Below are 25,931 nucleotides of genomic sequence, written 5' to 3'. Positions count from 1 at the left end.
GGAAGCTTCTACACCTGGTGCAAACTTCCAGGTAACTGCTGAATGACTCTCTTCATAAGACGTGCTCCACTTTTAAGGTGTTTAATCGCGAGATTTTGTGGCATGAAATTACTTTTACACATTTATTTTTTTATACTGCTTATGTAAAAGTGACCCATGACGACAATGAACATGAAGTAGTGACTTGATAAAAACCTGGGAATAGGAAGCTCCAAGACAGATGCTAAATTTAGCGGCTAACCGTTAGCTAGCCTGTGTTCTCTCAATGTTTTCACAATTCATTTACACCTGGTTTGGTACTGCTTTTAGTTTTTTTCATTTAACTACCCAAATTTGTACCATGTAAGTATTTTATAATGGAGGCCTTTGCAAATCAGCCAGATAGCACAGGCTAATAGCAACTGACTGACTTCATAAGATGTTCTCCACTTTCATTCATGTAACTTTTTATTCTGACCATGTACAATTGAACAAATAATGACAATAAACATGTTAACATTTAGCCTACCATGAAGACATTAAAAACACAGATTTCTGTCAACTGCCAAGCTGAAAAAGGTGCACCGCTGACTGATATCCATCTAGGGTTACTTCCATGAGCAAGCGGTTCTTAGTTTCACAGCTCAGGATTGTTAATGGACATGTTGGGTTTTGTAGAGATCAAATTTAGTCTCAGTTTTGCTGATTCATTGACTGTGGAGCCGTAGAGGCCAGATCATCACCTCAAGCAAAGTGTGCAGCTGAAGCGATAAAGCTCCTATCGGTGGAAAAAGCTCTGTGGAGTGTACACTGTAACACTTCAGTGACTGTCTCTTCACTGTCGTGTTTCTTTAGACGCTTTTGAAACGGCAGTAATTAAACCAGCAACACGGTGACCGGCTGTCACATGAACTGTCTGCTCTACAACAAATCTGTCTCTATCTAATTGAATTAAAGCTAATGGGTTTATGGACAACACTGCCTGTATAATTAGCACATTGTCCTAATTAAGCCGACAATCGTTTAGAAAGCCGTTTTCCCTCTATTGCCAGTCTGTTTATAATGTCTGGGCTTATATAGCTAAAGGTATGCTTTTTGTGTTAAATATTAATTAACCTGGTGTTACTTACAAAGTTTTTTCCATTCTGTTCTCCTTTAGGCTCTCTGAAGACAGAAGTGACAAGTTGGAAGAAGAGGTTGCTCATCAGTGATCAGAATCTGCAGCTTTGAGCTCCGACCCAGCAAATGAACAAGGAGACTCTTGATCGACGTTTCGCTCAGAAAACAAATCGGGGTTCGGCCTCGGTGGGAGTGGAGCTCCACTGAGAGGAAGCAGAGAGTCGGAGAGAGCCGAGCGCATAGTCCCATTGGTTAGGCAAGATGGCGGTGCTGATAGCAAAGCGGCAGGGCTTCGGGCTGCTGAGGGTCCTCCTGGTGCTGCTGGGAGTTTCAGTGCTCTGCAGTGTTGCATTAGGAACCAGGAAAGGACATGCTACGCTGGACCACAGGAGCCACAGACACAGGCATCCAGGTAGGACTGAAAAACAAGCTACAAATACATACTATTTACACCAATTTTTAAATGGATTGCTGGAACATTTCTGTCATAGTGAAGTGAGTTATATCACTGTTTCTAAATCCACCAGTCTCAACTCTTGGCAGCTCTGTGTACTGCATGATATTATGTCCTGACAATTTGATTAATTTCTCAGGATTAAGACTTTATTTTTGCAATAAATTTGTGAATTCACAGAAAATTGTATAAGCAGACAAGAGTTACAATTAAATTAATAATAACGTTGGTTTAATATCATTACATTATCATTAATCAACAATATCTACTTAATACCGTTGATCTTTGGAAATATGCACATAAGTAAACCTCATTATAAGCCTGGTGGGCCTCCAGACCCCACCGGGGTAAGGATTATTTGTTTATTTTCAGTTCTTTAATCTTTATAGACTTTATAGTTGGTGTTTAGTTCTTCTTTATAATGTCTTCCAATAACGCATATCACCTAATGTAATATGGTAACTAGGTAACATTTTTAACTCACAAACGCGTTAGATGGCTGAATGATTGTCCGACCACCAGGCATAGAAAGTCGGCCCATATAGATTTACATCTGTTTAAGTCACATCCAGAGCAAATTGCCTGTGTTCTCAAAGGTCAACCAGATCAAAAAGATCATTTTTAAAGGATTTTCTTTCCTTAAAAATATCTAATCTGCAGAAACCTGGTTTTAATGGTGCACAGGAAGGAAACAGGAAAATGGGTCAGGAATCCCACTAAAGGTAGAATTAACTGTGTCTTATTGAGCTCTGTCTGATATTATTGCCAAAAATTCCTGTCTTCAAAAAAAATTCTTTAAATTGTTTTTTAACTCCTTTTGTTGGACAGTAAGAGTTGGGAAGTTGAGAGTACAAAGCAAAATAACAGTTTTCACTCTGATGAATGTGTTTATACAAGTTATTACATTTATCCTCTGTTGTTGTATCCACTTCTCATCATTTTAACATGAGCTATATCGTTTTGTCTCCAAATGAACGACTTAATGTGATGCGTCATTTTACAATTTGCTGCATAACTTATTAATTTGGAAACACCAATGCAGCATTATTCCTCCAATCGGTTCTTGTGCTGAACGTTTTCAGAACCTGATGTTTTCTGTTACAGCCATATTTTCATCTAAGTGTTTTTAAGTGCATTTTCAAGTATCGTCTTACAAAAGGTTGACGGAAAAAGCAAAATTCAAACTAACTACTTTACTTTCGCACAAAAAAAACCCCACTTCAAGTTCACATAAAAACTCGTTTTTTAGATTCAGTCTACTGGACTGAATGGGTGGAATTGCTCTTGTTCGTATTTAGTGCAATTTGTATTATGAATCTAGTGCAGAGTTAAAGTAAATAAAGGGACCTAAACATCCAGCTGTTCACATCCTGTTATATCGATGTTCTTTAGCATTATAAAAAACATGAATTCAAATGTTTCTGTTCCGCTTGTGAGTAGTTTGTGAGATTCAAATGTTCAACCTTTCACTCAGAGCATCCAGCTTGTTGCAGTTTGTGCTGCCCATCCCTGCAGTCAGACGCTGCAGCATGGATTTAGTTCAGTTTAAACCCAACCCTGCTCTGCTTAACCACAAAGCAGCTGCACTGCAACAAACAGAGGTTAAATGCCTCCCTTAGAGCCTTCTGAAACACAATTCATTGAAGTGTGTGTTCTTCATACAGTCCACCCACACCGTCCCGGTTTGGGATTTGCTCGAGTGACCCAGAATTCAAAAGCAGACCTCCGTGCCCTGGAGGTTACAGCTTCTCGCCCACTTTTAAGTTTCATCTCTGAAAAAATAAACAAAGTGTTTATGAAGTTCAGAATTGTTTTTCTTTCAGTTTTTGCAGTGTCCGTTCATACATTCCTCATAAAGTAACTTTAATTTGTATTTTCATTTGTCCTCTAACATTATGTGTGTAATAATATCATGAATATGCTGTCAGTTTTCAACTCTAACCTTTCTTTGTGTAATATGTATTCATCTAACTGGACGCTTTGATGTCTTAGGTCACTTATCGCTGCACAGACATAGACAGAGGACAGGGAAGGAAGGCCAGGTACTGCACCGGTCCAAACGAGGATGGGTTTGGAATCAGTTCTTTGTCATTGAGGAATACACCGGACCTGACCCGGTGTTGGTGGGGAGGGTAAGTTTTCCACAAACAACCCCCGTAATACTTCAATGTCTCCCAATATATCTTAATAGACATAAATCACCAAGCTCTCAGTTGCAAAAACTTGTCATTATAATATATTTTGCAGTGTTACAATAACAAACTGTTACTGGAAAGTGGAAGAAAAGTTAAATAAACTTTTTTATTTTAAAAATGTTTGTGAATCTCAGACATGTCAATACTTTGAACTGCAAAAGATGAATTACAAAGTGTTTTTGCTATTGCTCTTCAAGCTTTGCACATCCAGGGATGACAGATATTTCTTTATGACAGAATAACTCAAGTTCAGTGTACAGTGGTAATCATTTGTGTTAAGTCCCACTGCAATGAAACTTTGTAAAACAACCTTTAGCGGCAATAACAATTCCAAATCATTTGGCTGTACCTCAACAAGTTACGTCTAGAGGCGACTTCTGTTAGCTCAAAGTCAGTCTGATTAGGTAGGGAGCATCTGTACACTGATTTTTTTTAACGTTTTGCCACAGAGCTGTGACAGTGTCCGTTCCTTTGCCACATGTCTTTCCCTTCTTCTCTACACCCAGTACTTTCAAATAAAGGCCACTAGCACCAAAAACATTCTAAAAGAAGAAGTTTTGTCACAATTTCTCATTTGAATTTAGGTCTGGACTTTGTACACGTGCTTTGCTGTAAACTATTCCATTGGTTACTTTGCTGCAGGAAAGTGAACCTCGACCCTGACATCAAGTCTTTTGCAACATCTAACAGGTTCCTCTCTTGTATTTCCTTTCATTATAACGTCATCCGTCCCATGAAGTACAGTAGGTGTTTACCTTAATGCGTTCAGTGAGTCCAGTGGCAGTCACAGTGCAGTCTTCAGAAGGTGACAGCTAGCTCCCAGTGAGATTTAAATGAAGTCCTCCCATTCATCAAGCATTGAGAGTAAGACACAAGTAAAAGCGTGGGGTCAAGCTGACATTCATGTGGAGCGATTGGGGGTTTTCCTCAACAACACCATGACTTGGAGAGAACAGTGGCATTCATAGAGAACTGAAAGTGACATCCGCAATGCAGCTTATTTCATAGTAAAGAGGCTGTAAAGACCGAAAAATTGAATGTTGAATAATCCTCGTCTTTTGTAGGAGTATTCCCTTATCTCTTCCTGTATTGACATTTGCTTGTCTGGTACAGAACATTCTCAGCCTTTCTGTCTCACTCTGTCAGGCCTTTGGTTTGAAGAGTTTAGAAATTAGAGCCTCAATTCCCATCTAGCTGTCAGGCAGCCTGCCTGTTTTTCTTATAGTTTTTCCTGTCACTCACTATTCCCCTTTTCTGTCTCTATTCTCACCACAAAACCTGAATTTCAGACGTTCTTTATGCTCGTACATTTAACCCTCCTGTCCTTGACTGTCTTGTTTGCTTCTTGTGTCTTCAGCTTCACTCAGATGTGGACAAAGGCGACGGTACCATCAAATACATCCTGTCTGGTGAAGGCGCAGGAACGATATTTGTCATTGACGACAAGACGGGCAACATCCATGCCACGAAAACGCTGGACCGCGAGGAGCAGGCCCAGTACACCCTGACAGCACAGGCAGTGGCCCGGGACACCAATGAGCCACTGGAACCTCCATCGGAGTTCATAGTGAAAGTTCAGGATATCAACGATAATCCGCCAGAGTTCCTGCATGGACCGTACTACGCCAGGGTGCCTGAGATGTCCAATGTTGGTGAGTGATTTAGAAGGCATCAGAGAAGTGAGAAATGCAAGGTTTGATGGTTAAAAAAGCAGCAAGCCTGGAATGTCTTCCTGTTCTGTTGCTTTGTTTGTTGGTAATGTTTCTCAGGGATCCAGAGTGAGGCCAATATCCCACATAGCAACAATATCTGATAATGGTAATCAGGCTTTTTCTTGGTTGCACATTTCATGTCTCTTCACCATACAGTTACACAAATTGAATTGACAAAAATACATTTGCTTCATGGAAACAACCCAAATTTGAAGAAGCTCCAGTTTTTCACTCAAAAGTTTGTGCGCTAGGATGAGGTGTTTTTTTGGCCGCATTGAAGTTGATGTATTTTGCAAAACAGTTTTTTTTTCCATCTCACAAGTCACGTGATCAACAGCCGGAGGTTGCTACTGGTGCAAACAACAAAGACGACATCGGGAAGTGGCAGGAGGATGTTGGTTTGCTTCTGATTTTTTAAGGACAATTTGCTGCTGGCTCCACCAGAGCTCGCACAACATAGCAGTAGCAAATAGTAAAATTGTGTTTTTTCAACAGAATACCAACAGAGACCCCCAAATGGGTGAGATATGCACTTATTTGTGATGGAAACACAGTTGATGAGGTTTTTCTCTGTACAACATCCAGAATGAAAAACCGCTACCCCCAAATAAAGTCCTCAGCCTCCACCTATTGCCTCCACTCACATTTACCTGCTAATGCTAAGTCTGATGCTCAGTTCGCTGCCTTAGGGTGTTCATGGTTTGGTTCACCAGTGAAATGTTACCTGGTTGCCAGACTTCTGGGACATACACTGTCCCATTGATTCTGATTCTCTTTAGAGTGAAAACTTACAATAAGAGTTCAGTCCCCTTTGGTGCTCCTTCACTGATGATCGCCTAGTCAGACCCACAAACCTTTAGCCCCAATCTGTGGTCTGCTCATCAGGGAGTCAAACTTCCACTTCCACCTGTCTGGTGTCTGCTGGAGTTTCTTGCAGAGTAATTCAGACTAAATTATGTAAAATGCACTGGAAGAATCAAACGATATGTTTCTCATGGTTCTGATTGTTCACTGATTCACAGTAGAAATGATCTTGCTATCCTCTCTAGGCTGATACAAGTAATTGATTTTGTCTCATTTTTTCACAGTGCTGCATAAATAAAAATAATGTGTTTTTGTTGGATAGCAACTGTATGATGTTGAATAAAATGAAACCTTAGGACATTAACAATAGTCGTTTTTGGACATTTTCAGCACATTTTTACCAAACCAATGCATGAAGTTGTTAATATTTAAAATTATGAGAAATATCAGCATAATAATGATAATACAAACATGTCATGTGACAACAGTGTCACTTTTACAGGAGCGGTGAAATATTTGTGCGCATCTAAATTTAGTGGCAGTGGATTTAAATAAAATAGAAAGTTACAGCAATGCAGTGAGTTTAAAGAGTTAGTCTGGAGTCGTGTTTCAAGAGTTGTGTCCCAATTTTTTATTTTTTAAAAGAACATTTCAGCAATTATACAAAGATAATGCAAATTATTTAACATTTGAGGCATTTTAATTCACTTGGCCTGAAAGCAGAGCTTCACTGTGTCATGTTGAATTAGCAAGCTGCAAGCGAAGCACATCATTTTGAAAATAGCCAATTTTCTGGGCACTAAAGTAATGGCTGTTTGAGCTCAACATCTTTGCATTTTACAAAGTTTTCTAGGGGTTATGAAAGGTTTTTCACGAAGCTCAGGGACTGTTGGATTCTGTCCACCCTCATAATGTTTTATTAAAAACATAAAAATCACTGACATCGGAGATGGAATATTTCCACCCGACAATGATGAAATGCAGAGAAATAATGGCGGAGAGCAGCCTCGTAGGCGGAGCCGAGCTGCTGTGTGTCCGAGTGTTAGAGCAGCGGTTTTGTCCAGCTGGTGCTGCTAGGTGAGCTAAAGCTGATTGAGCTTCTCTTGAACAAAATCAGTGAACAAGCCTCCGCGTGTCCATCTCACAGGTACGTCGGTGATGCAGGTGACGGCTACAGACGCCGATGACCCGACCTATGGCAACAGCGCCAGGCTGGTGTACAGCATTCTGCAAGGACAGCCGTACTTTTCTGTGGAGCCTCAAACAGGTGAGACTGAAAGCCAGACTGTGTGGTCCTGCTGGAGTTAACACTCAGAGCTCTGCAAAATTAATTACTACAAGTTAGTCCACTAACTTGTAGTAAGGAAGTGGGGCTCTACCTGAGCTGTGGACCCTCCTGGTGGTGGCTGAGGGCCACAACAATTTAAGCAGACTGATAAAAACCTGTGGATTGAACAAAAGATTAGGGTGATTGCATTGAGACTTTCCATTTATTGTTGATAAGGGCATATTTTTTAACAAGACATTTTAAAGGAAATGTAAATAAAAAAAATAGATTTTTGTTTTAATTGATTCTTGTGTTTCGTTGTTTTATCACATTGTGACAGATACCCGTATCAGAAGCGTACTTTTTGGTTGAATGGAAAAACTTTTACATGGTTATAGTTCACCCCAAAATGCATGAAGACAGAATACCTTGTAGGTAGAAGGAGAACACAGAAACTCCACACACACTAAGATGTCCAATGAAAAAAAGTCGTGCCTTAATGCTATCCACAGCAACACACTCACAACATACTGATGTAACATTTCTGTTTTCTACCACTTTTCATGTACAAAGCTGCAGAGTGACCGCTTCAGGGATCGCATAACCCTACATGTTTTTAGAGAGGAAGGCAGAACTGAGAGAGAGAGAGAGAGAGAGAGAGAGAGAGAAGTCCCAGAGGACATTCAAGCCTGTTCCCAGCAGAGCATGGGCCTAATATTTGAGTTTGCATTAAAAGAAGAAATTGGTTGTAAGGCAAGAGGTTAGGGCAGACACAGAGATCTGTTAGGTCAGAGAGAGAGCCAGAAAATAAACCGAAAGCTAGAGGTTAGAGAAGAGAAATTGGTTTAGAGAGAGTGAGCTCATGGAAAAAGAGTGGTTAGGGCACAGAGAGTCGGAGAGATTTGAGCGGAGTAAATCTAGCTAATCAAACCAGTGTTGGGTATTTGACTGGCTCAAATCCATAGCTCACATTTCTAATTGGTTTGGAGATTATCAGCTTTTCATGCTGTCGCACACATACGCACACATTTGGAGTAAAATGACACCGGAGAGCCTCTCTGCAGTTGGACATGCGGGGAGAGAGAGAGCGAGACGGACAGAGAGTGGCGGGGGATCATTAAAATGAACAGAAAAGATTACTGCAGCTTAAAAATAGTGGATGGGAAAAGCTGCATGAAAGTTCATATTTATCTAACAGATGGAGGAAAAAGGGTTCGCTTTCAAATTAAATATCTTAAATTAAAGTCGCTTAGCAACTGTTTTTTTTGTTTTGTTTTTGTTTTTGCTTTTTAAATTAGTTTTTTGCAGAAATTATTACCTTGTTAGTTTTTATGAGCATATAAACAATACTTGCGCAGAACAATTATATATGGTAGCAAACATTGTGAGTCTATGGGATATCTAATTCTATTTGATGATTAAGCACTGGAATAATTAAAAGAACATTTTTGAAGGATTATATTAAAATTACATCCCATAAAATAAACATATGGTGAACATACTTTCTTTAGTTTACTTTTTATACTCTTGAGCTCAATCTAACATATAACAGAGCCAGATTTATTGTGAGAATATCTGTCAGTTTTATTTAGAAAATTCCAAGCTCACAATTTGCCGTTAGGGTTTTCCAAACCTGGAAATATTTATATCTGCAAAATCTCTCAGTTTAGAAAATATTTTACCACTTCTTTTTTTAAACTGTTGTTTTGTATGTGGCTAAACTTTTCTGCATATCAATAATGTCTGTTGTTGCATATTATACACATACCAGGATATGTATTGGGAATTCTGGCATCAGACGTGAACTGAATGAAGCAGTAGTTGCTCTTTTTTAAATTATGCTAATTTAATGGAGACTTTCAGGCTCCTATGTTTTATTTTACCTGACACAGCAGAGAAATTTATGAATTGAAAACAAAAGTGTACTACTTTTCTTTTCAAAGTTTATTTTTATTTTTTTTAAATGTGATGTTTTCCTCTTTGTTTTTCATCTTGTAATTTTCTTTTTATTTGCTCATATTAAGCCATAAGGAGTACTGAACATCACAGAGTAGATGACTTGAACTAATTATTGAGTAAATCCCAAAGCACAGAGCTAAGTTCACCCAAAATGTGTCAGTAGCTGAAACCTGTTTGTTCCCTTTTTATGCAGCTGGGTGATTCTCCGAATTCGGTGCCTTTTGTGTCCCTCAGGTTTAACTCAAAGATTTTCATGGAATGCAAATAAAAAATTTTGAGAAAATCAAGAAATGTAAATATCCATGTGTCTTGGTAATGTAACATGCAAATATATTCAAAAAATTATGTTTTGAAAAATGTTATGGGTTGTTGAAGTGTAGAGGTCAGCCAAATGAGCATGTCCCCACTGACCAATGTTCATTTTTCAATGACAATAAAACTAATAAAAATAGTCAATAACTGCAAGTTATTTGTACCATTATAAACATTTTAGGTCTACTTTAACCTAAATAAAAGAAATATGAGAAAAATACATGAATTATATATAAAATAGCACTTTTTAATCCTGTCCCTCAAGTTTTGTTCAACCCCATAACAGCAAACTAATTATAATGTGTCATGATCCGTGTTTTTCTGTATTATTGTTTTGAGATTTTCTGTGTTTAGTCCTGTTTCCCTGAGTCTGTGTTGTCCTGTTAGCCCTTGATTGTTCCCAGGTGTGTCTCATCCCACCTGTTGTCTGTGTTCTTCATCGGTACCTTGTCGTGTGTAGCCAGTTTCTCTGTGCCGTCTGTTCCACCGTTAGATGTTCCTTGTGTTGTTCTCCGTTCTCCTGTACCTTGGCAATTACCATTAAATTCATCATTTTCACTTACATCCTGGGTCTGCATGCGTCCTCGTCTTCACCAACCAACCATTTTATAAATAATGGTTCAGTCCAATTTCCTCTGCACCCTGGAAGTGACATCACTTAAGTCTCTTCATGCTCACACTGTAAAGAGATTCGAGTTTTAGCAAAGTTTCTTACCTATATTTGGTTATTTTTTACCCAAATATCGCCATCGTCAAGCTCAACCTTTCAACCCGGTTATGCATGTAAATGATATTTATTGTTGTTTGGGAAAAAGTAAAAAATGGTCTTTGAAACACATATTCATTTCTTGTTTTCATCATATCATATGTTGCTCCATACCCTAGCTGATGTAGACTTATGGCAACTTTTAGTGAAAATCTTCCACCCTGTTACAAAAACAGTGGTTTTGTTACGGGGTTGAACGTTGGACTGTTGTTAAGCCAGGCTGAGTGTTCAACCCCGTTACAGTCTGGTCAACTTTTACAATGGGTCCAACCCCATAACACGATACATTGTTGTAATTTTTTTTTATAATAACAGCAAATATTAGACTAATACTTGTTGGACTGTATGCAAAGTTTAAATAATTATTCATAAACATAAAAAGCCTGATTTAATTTTTTTTTTAAGTGTATTTTCATGATTTATGAGAAGCGCTTTTACATCAAGTTGCCATATTCTACTGATCAGTCTAATAATTATGATTCAGAAACAAATAAAATATACTTACAATTAGTTATTTTGATGAAGGGACAGGTGATCTCAAAGGAACTGGAAGAATTAGTTGAATTGTGTTAGAGTTATACTCATAGAGGAATGAAATTATCCCGTTACGGGGTTGAATTTAAAGCAACCTAAGCAGCAAAGAAATTTGTATTAATATTTGGGATTTCATGCATAAGGTGAGGAGACATGTTTTCTTGGAGGTTCAAAGAGTCCTTCAATAGATGCAGTGTTCAAAATCATTGTTTTTTTGTGGTATATTTTTAAGTGACATAGACCCCAAAAGCACCGAATTCAGAGAATCACCCAGAATCACAAACTCCATGGACGGTGTCCACTATCCATTATCATCTCCAGTCAAGTGTTATAAGCTGTGTTGTGATAAAAGTGGCCAAACACATTTTAGATATCACTAAACTCACTGTAAAGAAACATAAACACACTGGGCTAGTTGATGTTTCAGCTGTGGAACCAGATTCCAGTCAGAAGCTATAGCTAGCTCAACTACAGCCAGCTAAGCACCGTCTAGCTAAAATCTTCGCTATGAAGCAAGCATATGAATACTATGGATACTTATTTTTTCTTTTTCAAAAATGTTGCATATGTAAGAAAGTCAATTAAAAATGTAAAATAGAAATAAGACCTCAGCCTTCATCAAAGATTATTGGTTTTATGGATGGATGTATGGTAAACAACCTATTGCTTCATGCTGCTACTTCTGTAGCGCTATACTATACTGACTTTAATCTACTTAGTAAATACAAGGTTATTTTTTGTTGTTTGCATGCTGTGAATCACCTTTGTTTCCAAATATAAATCAACAAATAAAATGTTATGATTATGTTCTCATAGTCATTTATGACAAAGTCAGTTTGTGAAATGTACTGCTAGTTTTACTTTAGTCCAAGTATTCTGAGGCAGTCTGACAAACACACACTCCTACTTAAAATTAAGCTTGTTAGCTTACCAGGAAACAGTTGAGGATGAAGAAAAAACTGTAAAGATGGCAACAGCGAAGAAATAATAATGTAGCAAAGCAAACTGTAGCCTTGATTCTCAAAGATTACCCTTGTGAGTTCTCTTACAAAATCTCCTTAGCAGAATTAAGGCGTGCAGCACCCCTCATGTCCTCCTCCTCCTGTGCTCAAGATAACATTCCCTTTAGATGACTTAAAACTGAACTAATCTCCACAGTTGGCCTTATCTTACATTTTTAGTACTCTTACAGGCTCCAGCTGCCTGCCAGGCTGTTTAAAGCAGACTGTTTTTGACCAGCTGTTAATCTAACATGCACTCCTGTTCTGAGGTAACAACAGAACTCAAACCAGCCCCCTATCTCGGAATCTGGAAAAAGATATATCTTTGCAATCCTAATGTTTATTATATTTTTATATTATTTATTGTTAAATCTATAACTACAAACTTTTATTCTGGTTTTTGGGTTCCTTGTAGTCAAAAGGAAGCTCACAGACACTTGTTGCTGAGTGCTTTAGTTTTTGTTATCCTTGCAACACTGAAAAACATCTTAACTTTTTCAATCCTGGTCTAAAATTAAAGACTCAGCGCTTGATATTCTGCACTCGTATTTCGCCACAAGTGTTTCTGTCAGTATGAGTTACAAACCTCTACAATTTCACAACCTGTGGTGGATCTCAAGGATCAATCCTACAACCCATTGTTTTTCATGTTTGCACATTTACTTTGCAGTTTGGAAGTAGATGGAGCAGTGCCCGAGACGCTTGGATCTCTTTCCATTTAATTCAGCCAGGACTGTAACTCATACAGTTGACCACCGGTGATGACTGGAGTTTGGGATCACAACCACCAAACAGCTGAAATCTGCAGAAACTTAAAACTACTAAAACTGCCAATTTTTGTAGGTCCAACAGTAAATTTACATTATTATCTCACAGTGCAAACCATCTTAAAAGCTAACATTCCTTATCTCTGCTCTGAGGATACAGCCAATCAGTGTCAAGGAAAAGAAAGGGCACTTCTGGATTGGCTGCTTTGCAAACACCAACCATTAGCACATCAAGTAGCATTGCGCTGAGGTATCTTAGCTTCCTAACCTACAATTCTTTCAAATATTTAGACATGGTCTACAGAATCTGTGAATAGATCCATTTTCTGTGAATACTTTGGAGTTAGAGCCACAAATAGGTGGAATATACGAGATTTGTATTTTTTTTTTTTACAAATCTCTTAGATGTCAACATTTTCCATAAAGTTAATGAAATCTTTATTGTCATGTTTTTAAGCTCTTTATTTCTGTCAGCTATACTGTCCAGTAAATCCTTCAGATTTTATTATCGCATTGTTTCATTTCCAGGTATAATCCGCACTGCCTTGCCAAACATGGACCGTGAGGCACGGCAGGAATACGACGTCGTCATCCAGGCCAAAGATATGGGCGGCCACATGGGGGGGCTGTCAGGGACCACCGAGGTCAAAATCACCCTCACAGATGTTAACGACAACCCTCCAAAGTTCCCACAGAGTAAGTTCTTTTCTTCACTGTCTTTATGTACTATCCACATATATCACACTCTGTTTAGCCATCATTTCACCTCCACTATGAGCCTCTACTCACAGCAACTGTGTTGGAAGTATGAATAAATGATTGAAATCATGTAGAACTCACAAACATATTTTTTTGAACACTCCAGCTCCAGTCAGTTGTTTTGCTATCCTCTGTTTTTTATCCAACTCCCTCGTCTTTGTTCAACACTGTTTTTTCATCTTTTTTTCCCCCCTTCGGCTAGTTTTAGCCATCTGCATGACTCTGCCATTTTCTCTTTTCCGCATTTCTCCTTTCCCTCCGTAGCTCTAAACCAAGGAACTCCAGACAGAAATTAGCTGCAGGAATGGATGGACAGAGTATATTAAGGGAGAGAAGGGAGTGATGAGGATTTAGCCTGTGGAGAGACTGAACAGGCGAGAAGAGAGAGGGATGCTGGTGGAAGCAGCTAGGTAAGCTGCAGAGGAGAGGAAAAGAGCCTGTCAGAGTCGTCACTCCGGTTGCTTCGTGCTTCAACAAGCTGACAGTTCCTCCACCGACCTACCAAGGGAAGCTAAAATCTGATTTTGCGGGGCCGTGACAACCGGAATCCATTTTTATTTTTCAGCAGGCTATCTTCAGAATTTAAGGTGTTTGAAGTTTCCACACTGACATTCCTACTTTTTTAAACTGTGTGACAGTTTGTAAAAGGGAAGGGCTTTTAAAGATAAAACTCTGTTAAATACTTCATTTCCATTTTTGTCCCTTTTTTTTTTTTAAAAAAAAAAAAAGGTTCTGGTTTAATTTCCGTAGCAGTTGTATAAATTAGGACTATTACATATTTTACAGATTTGTTTAAAAGATGGGATGTTTCAATACATCCCTGATTCCTTCTTCAGAGATTAGCTTAATTTGAAGTTGCAATGAATAACATACACTGCTTATTTTATTTTATCAAATTGGAATGGTCTGTCTGTCACTGTGACCAATTTCAGCTGCATTACTAATTAAAATTAGGTCAATAATTTCCATTCTGATGGCACTAGCATGTGGTCGCTAAGCCCCACAAATATCCACTGTACTGCAGTGGGAAGGGCTTAAAAGGACTTTGCAGAAGGTTTGCGTTCTATTTTCACATGAAATGAAGGTCTGTATGTCCTATCAACAGAGAAATGTTTGTTTGTAAACAGCTAGCTTCGGGGTAGCTAGCTACTTGTCTTTGAAGACAGTGGCAGAAATGTTCATAGTGTTAACCATGACATCATCAAAATACTAACCAATGAAGACATTTGTGTTGCTACAGCAACTTTTAATTTCCCTTAAATATTGTCTTTGACTTACATTTCTAGCAAAAGTACCTCTGCTTATGACAGCACTTAGTGCATCTCTAGCAGTTTGCATCTGGGATGTGAGACAACACACAACAACACACAACAACACACACAACAACACACAACAACAACAACAACAACACAACAACAACACACAACAACACACAACAACAACACAACAACAACACACAACAACACACACAACACACACAACACACAACAACAACACAACAACACACAACAACACAGAACTGCAGAAATTGGCCCCCGTCTTCAAAAACAAGCCGAAGCAGCCCAACCACCTGCAAGAACATTCTCCCAGATGGTGAGAATGAGGACAGTGATTACTTATTTAGCAGCGGGGTTGACTGAGTGAGGGCACCGAAAGGATAAAAACGAGATAAGCGAGACGTGAAGAAAAACAGAAAAGACAAAAACCAGAATTAACACTCCCTGCCGACATATCATGCGTCTGCGTTTGAGTTATGGTGATGAGTTATGCCAAGGTGTTATTTAGATATCGTGCTTTTGAGTAAGCCACACTGGGTGCTTTATTCACTGAAGTGACAGCCAAAAAAAAACATCACACGCCTCCAGCTCAGCTTGTCACCAGCACTGGGGTACTAATAAAGTTGCAACAAACCCTGAGGAAGAATGAGGGGAGATAAAAAGTAATACATATGCGGTTTTGTATGAAAAGCTAGACTTCCTTATGTGGTTCTGTGTTTTTTTTCCCCCCGTTTCCATTAGGCTGTGGCACTTTTCTGAGGCTTCATCTGTTTTTAACACACCCCTCATGTCCTACAATTTTCTGCCTTTCACCTCGTTATCAGGCACCCCCCAGAAAATTCATCACGACACAGACAGGGGTTATTAGAAGCAAGGAGGGGAAAATAAAGATGAGAAGTGTTGTGACTCCGTGACTTCAGTCTTTATTAGACTTACGACGACGAAGATGGTTTTGTTAAATACTGTTAATGTACGCGTGCCACCGCGCTGTAAAGCCAGTGCTCTCTAATTCCCGCTTCAACAGAAACAGCGGGGGAACGACGCAGGGCATAAAAGCTGTTTGAAGAGAATATATTTTGATTGATGTCTACAGGCTTCTGTTTGAGCGTTTCATTTACCTTCGCTGACTTCTGAAATTGCTGTTACAGAGCTGTCTTCTCTTATGAAACCCACCAGAATGATTCAATTAAAAATCCCCTAACATGACTGGACTGTTTAAATGAAAAACATGTTGGAGCTTTAATGGAAACTTTTCCTGCCAGATTTGACCCAAAAGAGAGAAAAAAAAGCAGGAAGGACAACATGTCTTCATTCGTGCATAAAAACTGAAATGTTTCCATATTTGGAATAAAATGTCAGACACATTTCATAAAGGTAATTTAATGATAAACCAAAAATACTGACAGCTAAATAATGACTGTTGGAACATTTTTCTGTATACGTTATTACCTTGTGTTGAATTGACACCATATTGCCTCGCCTGCTGACATCCCGTTCTTAATCCAGAGGGTTTAAGTTGATGTCGACTTGTTATTTGCAGCTATAACAGATTCAACTCTTCTGGGAAGGCTTTTCACAAGATTTAGGAGTTTATTATGGGAATTTTTGACAATTCTGTATGTGAGATCCAACATTGATGTTGGACATGAGGCTTTGTTTCACAATCTCTACTTTACTGTATCCCAGAGGTGCTCTGTCTGGTTAGGGTACGACTCTGTTCAAGGCAGTCAATGTCTTCCACATCTGGAGACGGCCTTCTTTGTGGACAATGACTTTTCACATTCTGTCCAGGAGCTTTTAGCCATTTAACAGTCTTTTTAGGTACTTTTGAGAAGAATTGTACAAATCCACGTAATTTCTCACCATTTGTTAAACACTCCTCAAAAGTATTTGTGTTGTGTGCAAATACAAAAACTAGATAGTGAAAGAGAAATAGATGAAATGAAATACCAACATTGCTGTCTGAGCACATTTCTGCATGAAACACGTCCACAAATGTCTGACCAATCACATAAAGCTCTGTGTGGCATAGTTCAACCCATGCCTGGTGTTGAGAAGTGGTGGAGGATGCCTCCCTACAAACAAGATGGTGCAGTATTTGTCTTGTGACCATGTCAAGGAGAGCTGATTCAACATTTCGGTTAAAGTACCAAGGGCCAGACTCAAGCTGGGTTTACAAACACTAGTTCTGTCTGGAGGCATGGTAAACAATAGTCTAGTAAACTACTGTGAGAAGCATGTGAAAGGATAACCAAAATCGATGACGTGTTACATAGTTTAATATGCATTTCTTTCAAAATGCATTGCCTGGCCGTCGTCTTCCTACATAATTCTGTTCAATATTCATCTTCCCTCAGTGTTTTGTCTGGGATGTTTCTCATTGAGCTCCGTTTCTCGAGATGACTTTCATCCTGGACAATCAGCGTTCAGAAGGAGGAGTTGTGAACAATGACATTGAGTTTCTGTGCTGTTTCAGAATTGTAGTTGTAGTTTGGCAATGGCAACAGATGAAGTGCATGAAGCTGTTTGGTCCGTGTTAGCCACGCTTCCAACTATTGAGCAGCTATAGCCAGAACAAGGAGAATGTTTAAGACATTTTATTGCTGGTAAACATCTTGTGGTGCCATTCCTACTGTATTTTCCGGTAAGCTTCATAGCGTAACTTCCTTCACAATCCAGTTTATGCATTATATAAATCACGCCCAAACATTAGTGACTGAATAAAATCAGGTCCAGTCATTCAAAACTTCAAGAGTACACCCCACCAGCAAACAATTGCTTCTCAATAGGCGAGGGTCGGTACCCTCTGTACGAAGCAAAGAACAAGGGGCTGGTTTTTAGAGACAATTCTCTAATTCATTGTTCTGGCATTTAACAAATATAATTTTGTTAAGTCAAACAGACCTAAAACAGGAAGTGTTTATACAGTGTATGTAAATGTATGATTCTAGTTGTATATGAAGACAAGCAAACCAATTTATAGTCTATTAAATCAAATTTCTGCAACAATGCAGTTCAGAGTATTAGAAATGTTTCTTTACTTCAGCCAGCTGGCCTCACATATCCTTATGAAAAAAGTTTGAGAACTGCATAAAAAGTCACACACTTTTTCCCGATGAATATTCATCCAAAAAATTTAGCATATTTCTCCCAATGTGGGATTTGGATGTAAATGTTGGTACTGTATGCGCTGCGCTACACTTTTCGCCTGCAGCCAGGTACGCCAAGTCGGCTGTGTGTTCTGTCATACAATGTTTAAATCAACTGCCACAAGCCACTGAAGTTAAGCTACTTAGGACAAGCAAGGATATGACAGGGGAAGAGCAAGAGGAAAAGGGCAAGGACGAGGAAGGAGGAGGGTGGTGGGGGCAAGCATGAAATGAGCTTTTACCCAGAAGAGAACTGAGGAGGGGAGAGGAAGGCAGAGGAGAAATAGGCCAAAAGGGGGAGGAGAGGTGAGGATGACTGAAAAGATTTGAGAGACCAGAGAGGGCAAAGGCAAATGAGAGATGAAGACGAGGTGAAAGGGGGTGGTGGGGGACATTAGCAGGACAGAGTCAATCAACATGAAGGGAAGTTTAAACGGCAGGAACAGGGAGGGAGATGAAAGGTTAAGAGGGATTAGGTGAGGATCGATGCAGATGTGGCGAAGAAAAAGTAAAGCGCTTGAGGGTATCTGGTGGGGATTCCAGCCGGATGGGTCCAGGCCCGGGAATGACTCTGTTTTTTTCCGCATGCACACGCTTAGTCGCCTCATGACCAAGGAAATTTCATGACTCAAATGATTTGCTCAACCTGGGCAAGCGGGATAAACACGCTAATGATGTACAAGTCAAAATGATAAGTTCTCTCGGAAAGGCAGGTGTGGGTGGAGATGAGGGAGAAAAAAACAACAGAAAAGGGATGATGGGCACAGAGAAAAGAAAGGGAATTATTATACAAAAGGAGGAACAGAGGTGGAGGAAAAATGTCAGGAAGAAAGGAAGAAAACCTCTGGGTAGGGCAGAGGGAGGAGGCGGGACGGGAAGATGAGAAATGGAAGATAAGGAAGGATAAAGGAAGGCATATGGTCCTCCTGCTTGCATCCTGAAAATCAGGAGTCTGTGCCTTTACCCATGCGCGCATACACACACACACACACACACACACACACACACCTGACACCACAGGAGATATTAATATCCTTTGGGCCATATGAGGCAGATGGTATATTTCGTGTTAATCCCTTGCTGCCCTCCAAAGCTGACCCTGCCACAGCCAGTAAACATGCTGACAGCCGGCCAGGAATTCTCCAAAGGTGTTGAATACCAAAACAAGCCGTGACTACGAGATAACACGGCTGGCCTTCATCGGCAAGTACATTTTCTGATTCTTTGTTTTCTTCTTCTTCTTTACCCCACCAGGTGTGTATACCATGTCTGTGTCAGAGGACAAGGTGGCAGGAGAGGAGGTGGGCCGTCTTAAGGCCAAAGACCCTGACATGGGAGACAACGGACTTGTGAACTATCGCCTCATAGATGGAGATGGGATGAGCATGTTTGAGCTGTCCACCAACTCAGAGACCAGAGAGGCAGTTATCAAACTGAAGAAGGTAAGGGATAAGAGGGAGGACCAGAATGAGACTTTCTGCCGTCTTCTTCACACATAAAACCATTTAGCTGTGGATTGCTAGACAGTTTAGAAAAGTCTGGAATTAGATGTAACTTTTCTAGGTCCATGTTCTCTTCCATAATCTGAGTTATTAATTTCTCCATCCATTTGGGCAGCACCATGTATTGTGAATGAATCATCATCAAAATATCATTATGCACAATAGTTTTATCACAACAGAGTTTGCACTCCAAACATTTATTGTTTGGAGTGCAATAAATGTTGACCAATACATGGGTTCCCAAACTTTTCCATGCCATGGCCCCCAAAAGATCATTAACTTCTTGCCATGGACCCCCTTTGTGGACCCACAGACAAGACTACAAAATATTTCAAGAAACATCAACTAGAATGATTTTTATTCAATATTCCATAATTATGCTGCATCACACCTTCTGACTTCAGATGGTCATGAGTTCTATGGCAGAAACTTTTATTATCAGATAATATATTATGACTTTATTACCAGATAGTACTATTGTTCAACACAACACACTTTTGATGATGAGAAATGATGTCATATTTTACATTAATCATATATAAATATATGAATATATAAAAAAATTCATCCCAAAGTCCTTATGGTTTTTTGCAGCAGAGGGATGCTGGATGATTCCTTTGGTCTTTTTCTTGTCATAAACTTTTCCATTTCTTGCTTGCTGTGCTGGCTTGTAGAGCAAAGCAGCTTGAGGAATTTGACTGGTAGCCAATCAGAAATAACACTTAAATCAATTATTTTAACTTATATTTTAGAAAACGAAATGATTGACAAATGAAAAACATAAATGATGATGAAAATTTTAAGAAAAAAAAAACTATGGGATTCTTTTCTTTTTTATTTGCATGTTTTTTCTCATCTTCCATCCCACAGCACCCCCTGGCAGCCCTCCAAGGGATTGTAGTCCAAATGTTGAAAACATAAGACTTCTGAAGTTGTTTTTTACATGCTGATGCACATTTAGCCAGTAGGACAGAGTCTCGCAGCAGCAAAAGCTCAAACTAGACACAACTGGTGTCACTAAAAAATGCTAAAGTCACACAGAGTAGGAAGCGTGTATATATACCTGTCACAATAACAAATTTTGCAGTAAACGATAATATTGTCATCTTGTGACCATTTTCAACTAATATAATGGTAACGGCATAATAATGCAAGTTTTCCCTTCCAAATACTAATAAACTACTTTGGACAGAACAATCAACACTGGAACTGGAAGTTATTGTAGATTATCAATATAAAACAACAACCAGAAACAAGAAATGAAAAGGCAATCAAATCCACACACAACCAAAACCGCAAAAAAAATGTATTATGAAGTCTCTGTACACAATATTGCCCTTTAAAAAAATATTATTACTGAGCTCATTTTAATTTATCATGCGATTATTTACATATTGGGACAAACTTAAGCACATAAAGAAAGAAAGAAAAATATACTTCACCTGATATCATCATTGCAATATTTACTGCTATGGTGCAGCCTGTCAATCCATCCATCAAACCATTCATTTATTCATTCATTCATTCATTCATTCATTCATTCATCTTTTATTAAGACTAACAATTGGCAAACAAATGTCAGAGTACTCTGAAAATTTGAGTCTGCAAGTAAAGTTTGGAATTTTGTCATGAAAAATCTAAATGATGTGTCCATTTCATGATTCCAGCTGTAAAGTTAATATTTTTCTCAAACAAAAAATCCCAACTTGAGAGAATTAAACCTCAGTCAGCAAAGGTGAGGGAAAAGTCCAACCCTGTCTGGTGACTAGGAAGAGAATAGCAAATATATTAGAGCTACTTTCAAAAATACACATTGACCTTTTATTTTTATTTTTTTAATTTTTTGCTGACTGCAATGCTGCCTACACTAGCAAAATGATCAATAAAGTTTCTTTCTAGTGCTGAATGAGAAAGCACAAAGCAGCAGAAGCCGGCTGTTGTCAGATTGTGGTTTCAAAAACGAGGCTCTGTTTCTGCTCTCAGAAAGCATCTGTGCATTTAAACTGTAATTTATTGACAACTTGTACTTCGAAGTGACTACAAAGATCTTGTAATAGTGAGCTGTGTGGTAGAAAAATACTGTAACTCATCTGAGAAGTCTTTATCTGTCTTGCTGAATTGAGTGCGGGTTCAATGCTATTGCTTATTGTTTCTATGTTGAGAGAGTGGAGAGTTTTCAGTTCTTTATATAAGATGTACTTGAGTTAACTCAATATATTAAACATTCTTTCACTACCTTACATTTTAAAAGTCACATTCATACAGCATCTGGAATTTGAAGAAAAATTGCCACATATCAGTTTGTAAATGTAGCTTCAATAACGGTTAAGGTCTAGACCAGGGCTCACCAACTCCAGTCCTCCAGGGCTACCATCCTGCAACTTTTAGATTCACCTCTGCTCCAAAATGTCTGAATTCCCTCACCAGCATTCATTCCTCTCTTCAATAGGCTGGAAACGAGCAGTTTATTTGATCCAGGTGTGTTTGAGCAGAGACACATCTAAAAGTTACAGGATGGTAGGACTGGAGGACTGGAGTTGGTGAGCCCTGGTCTAGATAACCTAAGTACTGTTTTGGTAACTAAAATACTTTAAGGTTTGGGTTGAAATTATATTTATTCAGGTTGTTGTTGCTCTTTTTTTCTTTTCAGTTGTACAATTCAACTAATCAACTTTTGTTGTTGTTGACTGAACAAAAATATAAGTTTCAAATTTGCAATCATGGAATTGAACCCAAGCACACACTGGGAAGTGGTAGTCTTTGCTCGAAGGTGAAGATTTATTACATAGAATGCTCTTCCAAATGAAAAAGGAACAAAAAGAGCTGTATGACTTCTGCCAGAAAGGTAACAGTGAACCAGAGAGGATCTAACAGGAAAGACGGACTGGAAGGAGCTCATGGTGAGATAAGGAAAATCATCTGTGGCTTGGGAAACAAGTTGAGATGATCAACAAATTATAGTGCAGCTGAGTGGGGACTGGAACAGAGGGGCTGGGGAAAATATGTAATCAAAAGAAAAGTGAACAGAGTGATACGTATACAAACACCAAAAAAATTAGAATGTCAAGCAGTTTGGAACGGGTTCCAGGCCCAACCTGGCAACGCCACTGCTAGCCGTGTCCCTTCCTGCTCTCCATATGTGTAAGTTTGTTTATTTCTTTGTTCGTCCCTCTCTCCCTTCCTCCTTCTAATTACACCTTAGTTTAATTAAGGAATATTTTTATGATGTATTCAATTCAATTTGTTTCATTTATATAGCTCCATTTCACAAGAATGTCGCATCGTGGCACTTTATGAAAATATAATTGTCAATTCAGTCACATGCATTGCAATTGATCCTAGCTATCAAACAGTACAGTATGTACAATTAATTATTCAAAGTATTTGAATATCTACTTTATATTTATCAGGATGTCCATTTATGGCAGCCACAGTATTTGTGGTTAGCTGTGTTTCCTCCCCAGACAGTCGTGACGTTGCTCAGAAGCGCAGTGAGCCCCACTTTGTATTCTCTGATGGTGTGGGAAAATCTTTTGCTGCAATAATCGATTCCAGTCGTCCTCATGTTTTTTTTCTTTTTTCTTCTTCTTCCATGCCGCTTCACAACCTTCTGCATGAGCGATCCATTTTCAGCTCTGTGCTGAAGCCAGGCTTTGAGAGCGCTCAAAGCTGAGGGCTCTCCTCCCAGCCATGACACCAGTAGTACGCGGGGAAATGAGTTAGTGATAATAATGAATAATGCTCCTTTCTCCTCTATCAACAACTATAATTACTCCGCCCTGGAGCAATACAGGTAACTCATAAATAAGGCATAAGCCAACAGTAGAGGGCTGTGACAGAGCGGTGCATATCTAAAATTCAGATTACTCTCCTGTAACTGAATGTAAAAAAAAAAGAAATAAAAAAATTGAATGAAAGTTTTATTCTTTTTTTAAAGATCCATTCAAAAATCACCAAAATAATCTGAATGCAAATCATGCAATTACATCAAAACGAAGGGCTAATATGTGTGTGTGTGTCTCTGTGTGTGTGGTTGACAATGCATCCAGCTCACCAGACACACAGCAAGGATTTATTTATTTACTGTAAACACAGGAACTGGATAGTGTTTAAAAAGATAGACTTTAGGAGTAATATCACGGTGTTCTGTGCACTGGGAGGTCTTGTACTGCAAGATCTTATTATACTGTATACAGTGTGTATACAATACAGTGTGCAGGTGAGGCTGTAAATGTTTTTTTTTATTTTTTTGCCAAACTTACAGAGAAATCTTCTCATAATATACAACATTTTTCTTAAAATCTAAGGCTCGGGTCATTTTCACAATGTCCATCATTGCTGGGATCCTCCAAGGATTTGTGTTTGGTGTCTTTGTGTTCACAATGTGAAAGAATAGTCACTGGGTATGTAAAATGGGATCCATTACCATACCAAAGTTAGGGGCAGCTTCATCTTTCATATATCTTTTGGTTTTTGTTGGAGGGACAGGCTTAACTGCTTGTTGAAAATTTACAGTAAAACCTCCACAGATATATTGGTCAAAATAGTCTTGAATGTTGAATCCAAGTACATAGAAAACCATGTTGTGATTGACTTACAGAAACTCTCATGAATGTATGAGAAAAGATTCTCCTCTTGTCCTAACCACTGGGGTATGTTCTCTTTGAAGACACTGCATAGGACAGGGGTGGGCAATCCTGGTCCTGGAGGGCCGGTGTCCTGCAGCTCTTAGACGTCTCCCTGGTCCAACACACTTGAATCCAACAGCTGAATCTCCTCCTCAGTGCAGTCAGGTTCTCCAGAGTCCTGCTAACAACCTCATTATTTGACTCAGGTGTGTTGAAGTAGAGACACACCTATAAGTTGCAGGAGACCCTCCAGGCCTGGAGTTACCCACCCCTGGCATAGGACCTGTTCCCACTGCGCTCACTACTTTCGTATTTCCTCTGTGAGATTCTTGTGCTCTTGGAATCATTGTCTGTAAATACATAATGATTCCATTATGCTCTTTATCTGCTGCTACATTTTCTGGTTGGATGTCCACCCCCTGTTTGTAAAGTCTGGATCCAGATCCCACAGAATGTTAATGTTATCATGCTCAACACCCCTCCCACTCTGACTGTGGGATGTCCCACCCTACCTGGGCACAGATGCTCCTGTAAACTATTTTAACCACTTTATCAGAATGTTCAGTGTATGTTTTCCCTGCTGTTTAAGGGACATATTTGCACATGCTCCATCTCAGGTTCTGAATGATGCAGTAGATAATGGTCTGTTTTTTTTGTTTTTGCTCCACTTCAGGCAGACTGGAGGTGGAATGTGGAACCAGGGTGACGATAACAGGAGAATTGAGCCAAGAACAATAAAACCAGGGAGCTGAAGTCCTTTGTGATTAAGTGACAAAAAAACGAGGGGAAAATAATTAAAGGAACACAGAGCAATTGTGGCAAATAAAAGTAGGTACTTGAGGAAAGGTGTAGATTCAAGATGGTGGGATTCTGTCATGAAGATAACCTCTGCGCTCCATCCCACATCGTCTGATTGACAACCTTCAATCAGAGGATGATTAGTCTCCTCTGCCTGAAGAAAACTAATCAGAGGAGTGCAGAACAATTGGAGTGAATATAAGTTGGTATCTGAGGAAAGGTGTAGACATGGGAGGAGGGATCCTGTCATGAAGAGATTGTTGAACAAGACAGGGGGCGATGGTGAGGTTGAGGATGCTGAAGACTGACCTGTGTACAATGGAGATAATCTTGTTGATGATGTTGAATAGGGTGCTGTTGAAGTTAGCACACTGGGAGGAGAGAATGATGGCTGCACTGCACTGGACATGTCTATGGAGGCAGAACAGAGAGAGTAGCCAAGTTCCACTGGATCTGGAAGTACATAAAAAAAACTTTGCTACAGCAGTTAGTGTCACTGCTTCAGGTAGTCTAGATGCTACAGCTGCTGACTTGGAAGCTGGTGCTTCTGATGATGAGAAACCTGAGGGATTTATGCTAGTAACAGGTAGTTTTTGGTAACAGCTCCTTTTTTTGAGAACCTACTTCGCTGGGGTTCCAAGTGTGCCGAGTGGGGTTGAAAAAGCAATGCCAGAAAAATGTCAGCCACTGACTAGAGGTTGAAGTCACTGGTTGCGTCCTACAGTCTCCTGTACTTAGAGTGTTTTGTCTGGTCGCCTGCAATCCCTTTCTGGCTCTCTCCTGTTTTGAGTGATACAGAAAGTCACAGGCACACCAAACTGTTGTTATGTACAGATCACCTCACACTGATTTTTAATGTGAGGTGCTGGCTACTCCTGTAGCTGCTGGCTACTCCTGTAGCTGCTACACAGAGCTGTTCCTCAATTGTTGTGGAAATCCGCCTCAGCTG

General features: G+C 39.3%; 1 protein-coding gene across 1 annotated transcript in view; it reads left to right on the top strand.

Moving 5' to 3' along the window:
- Positions 1 to 25,931, top strand: part of cdh11 (cadherin 11, type 2, OB-cadherin (osteoblast)) — a 136,343-nt gene that overhangs the window by 86,841 nt on the left and 23,571 nt on the right. Inside the window, exons 3-9 of the mRNA XM_016680656.1 lie at positions 1,139 to 1,175; positions 1,211 to 1,510; positions 3,545 to 3,684; positions 5,105 to 5,399; positions 7,411 to 7,530; positions 13,398 to 13,565; positions 19,309 to 19,496. Coding sequence (XP_016536142.1) covers positions 1,360 to 1,510; positions 3,545 to 3,684; positions 5,105 to 5,399; positions 7,411 to 7,530; positions 13,398 to 13,565; positions 19,309 to 19,496 — 1,062 coding nt within the window. The 5' untranslated portion in view covers positions 1,139 to 1,175; positions 1,211 to 1,359. The remainder of the gene's footprint in view (positions 1 to 1,138; positions 1,176 to 1,210; positions 1,511 to 3,544; positions 3,685 to 5,104; positions 5,400 to 7,410; positions 7,531 to 13,397; positions 13,566 to 19,308; positions 19,497 to 25,931) is intronic.

Source organism: Poecilia formosa, unplaced genomic scaffold, assembly GCF_000485575.1.
Source record: "Poecilia formosa unplaced genomic scaffold, Poecilia_formosa-5.1.2 Scaffold251, whole genome shotgun sequence".
Taxonomy (NCBI): Eukaryota; Metazoa; Chordata; class Actinopteri; order Cyprinodontiformes; family Poeciliidae; genus Poecilia; species Poecilia formosa.
This window is presented reverse-complemented; position numbering and strand designations above follow the sequence as displayed.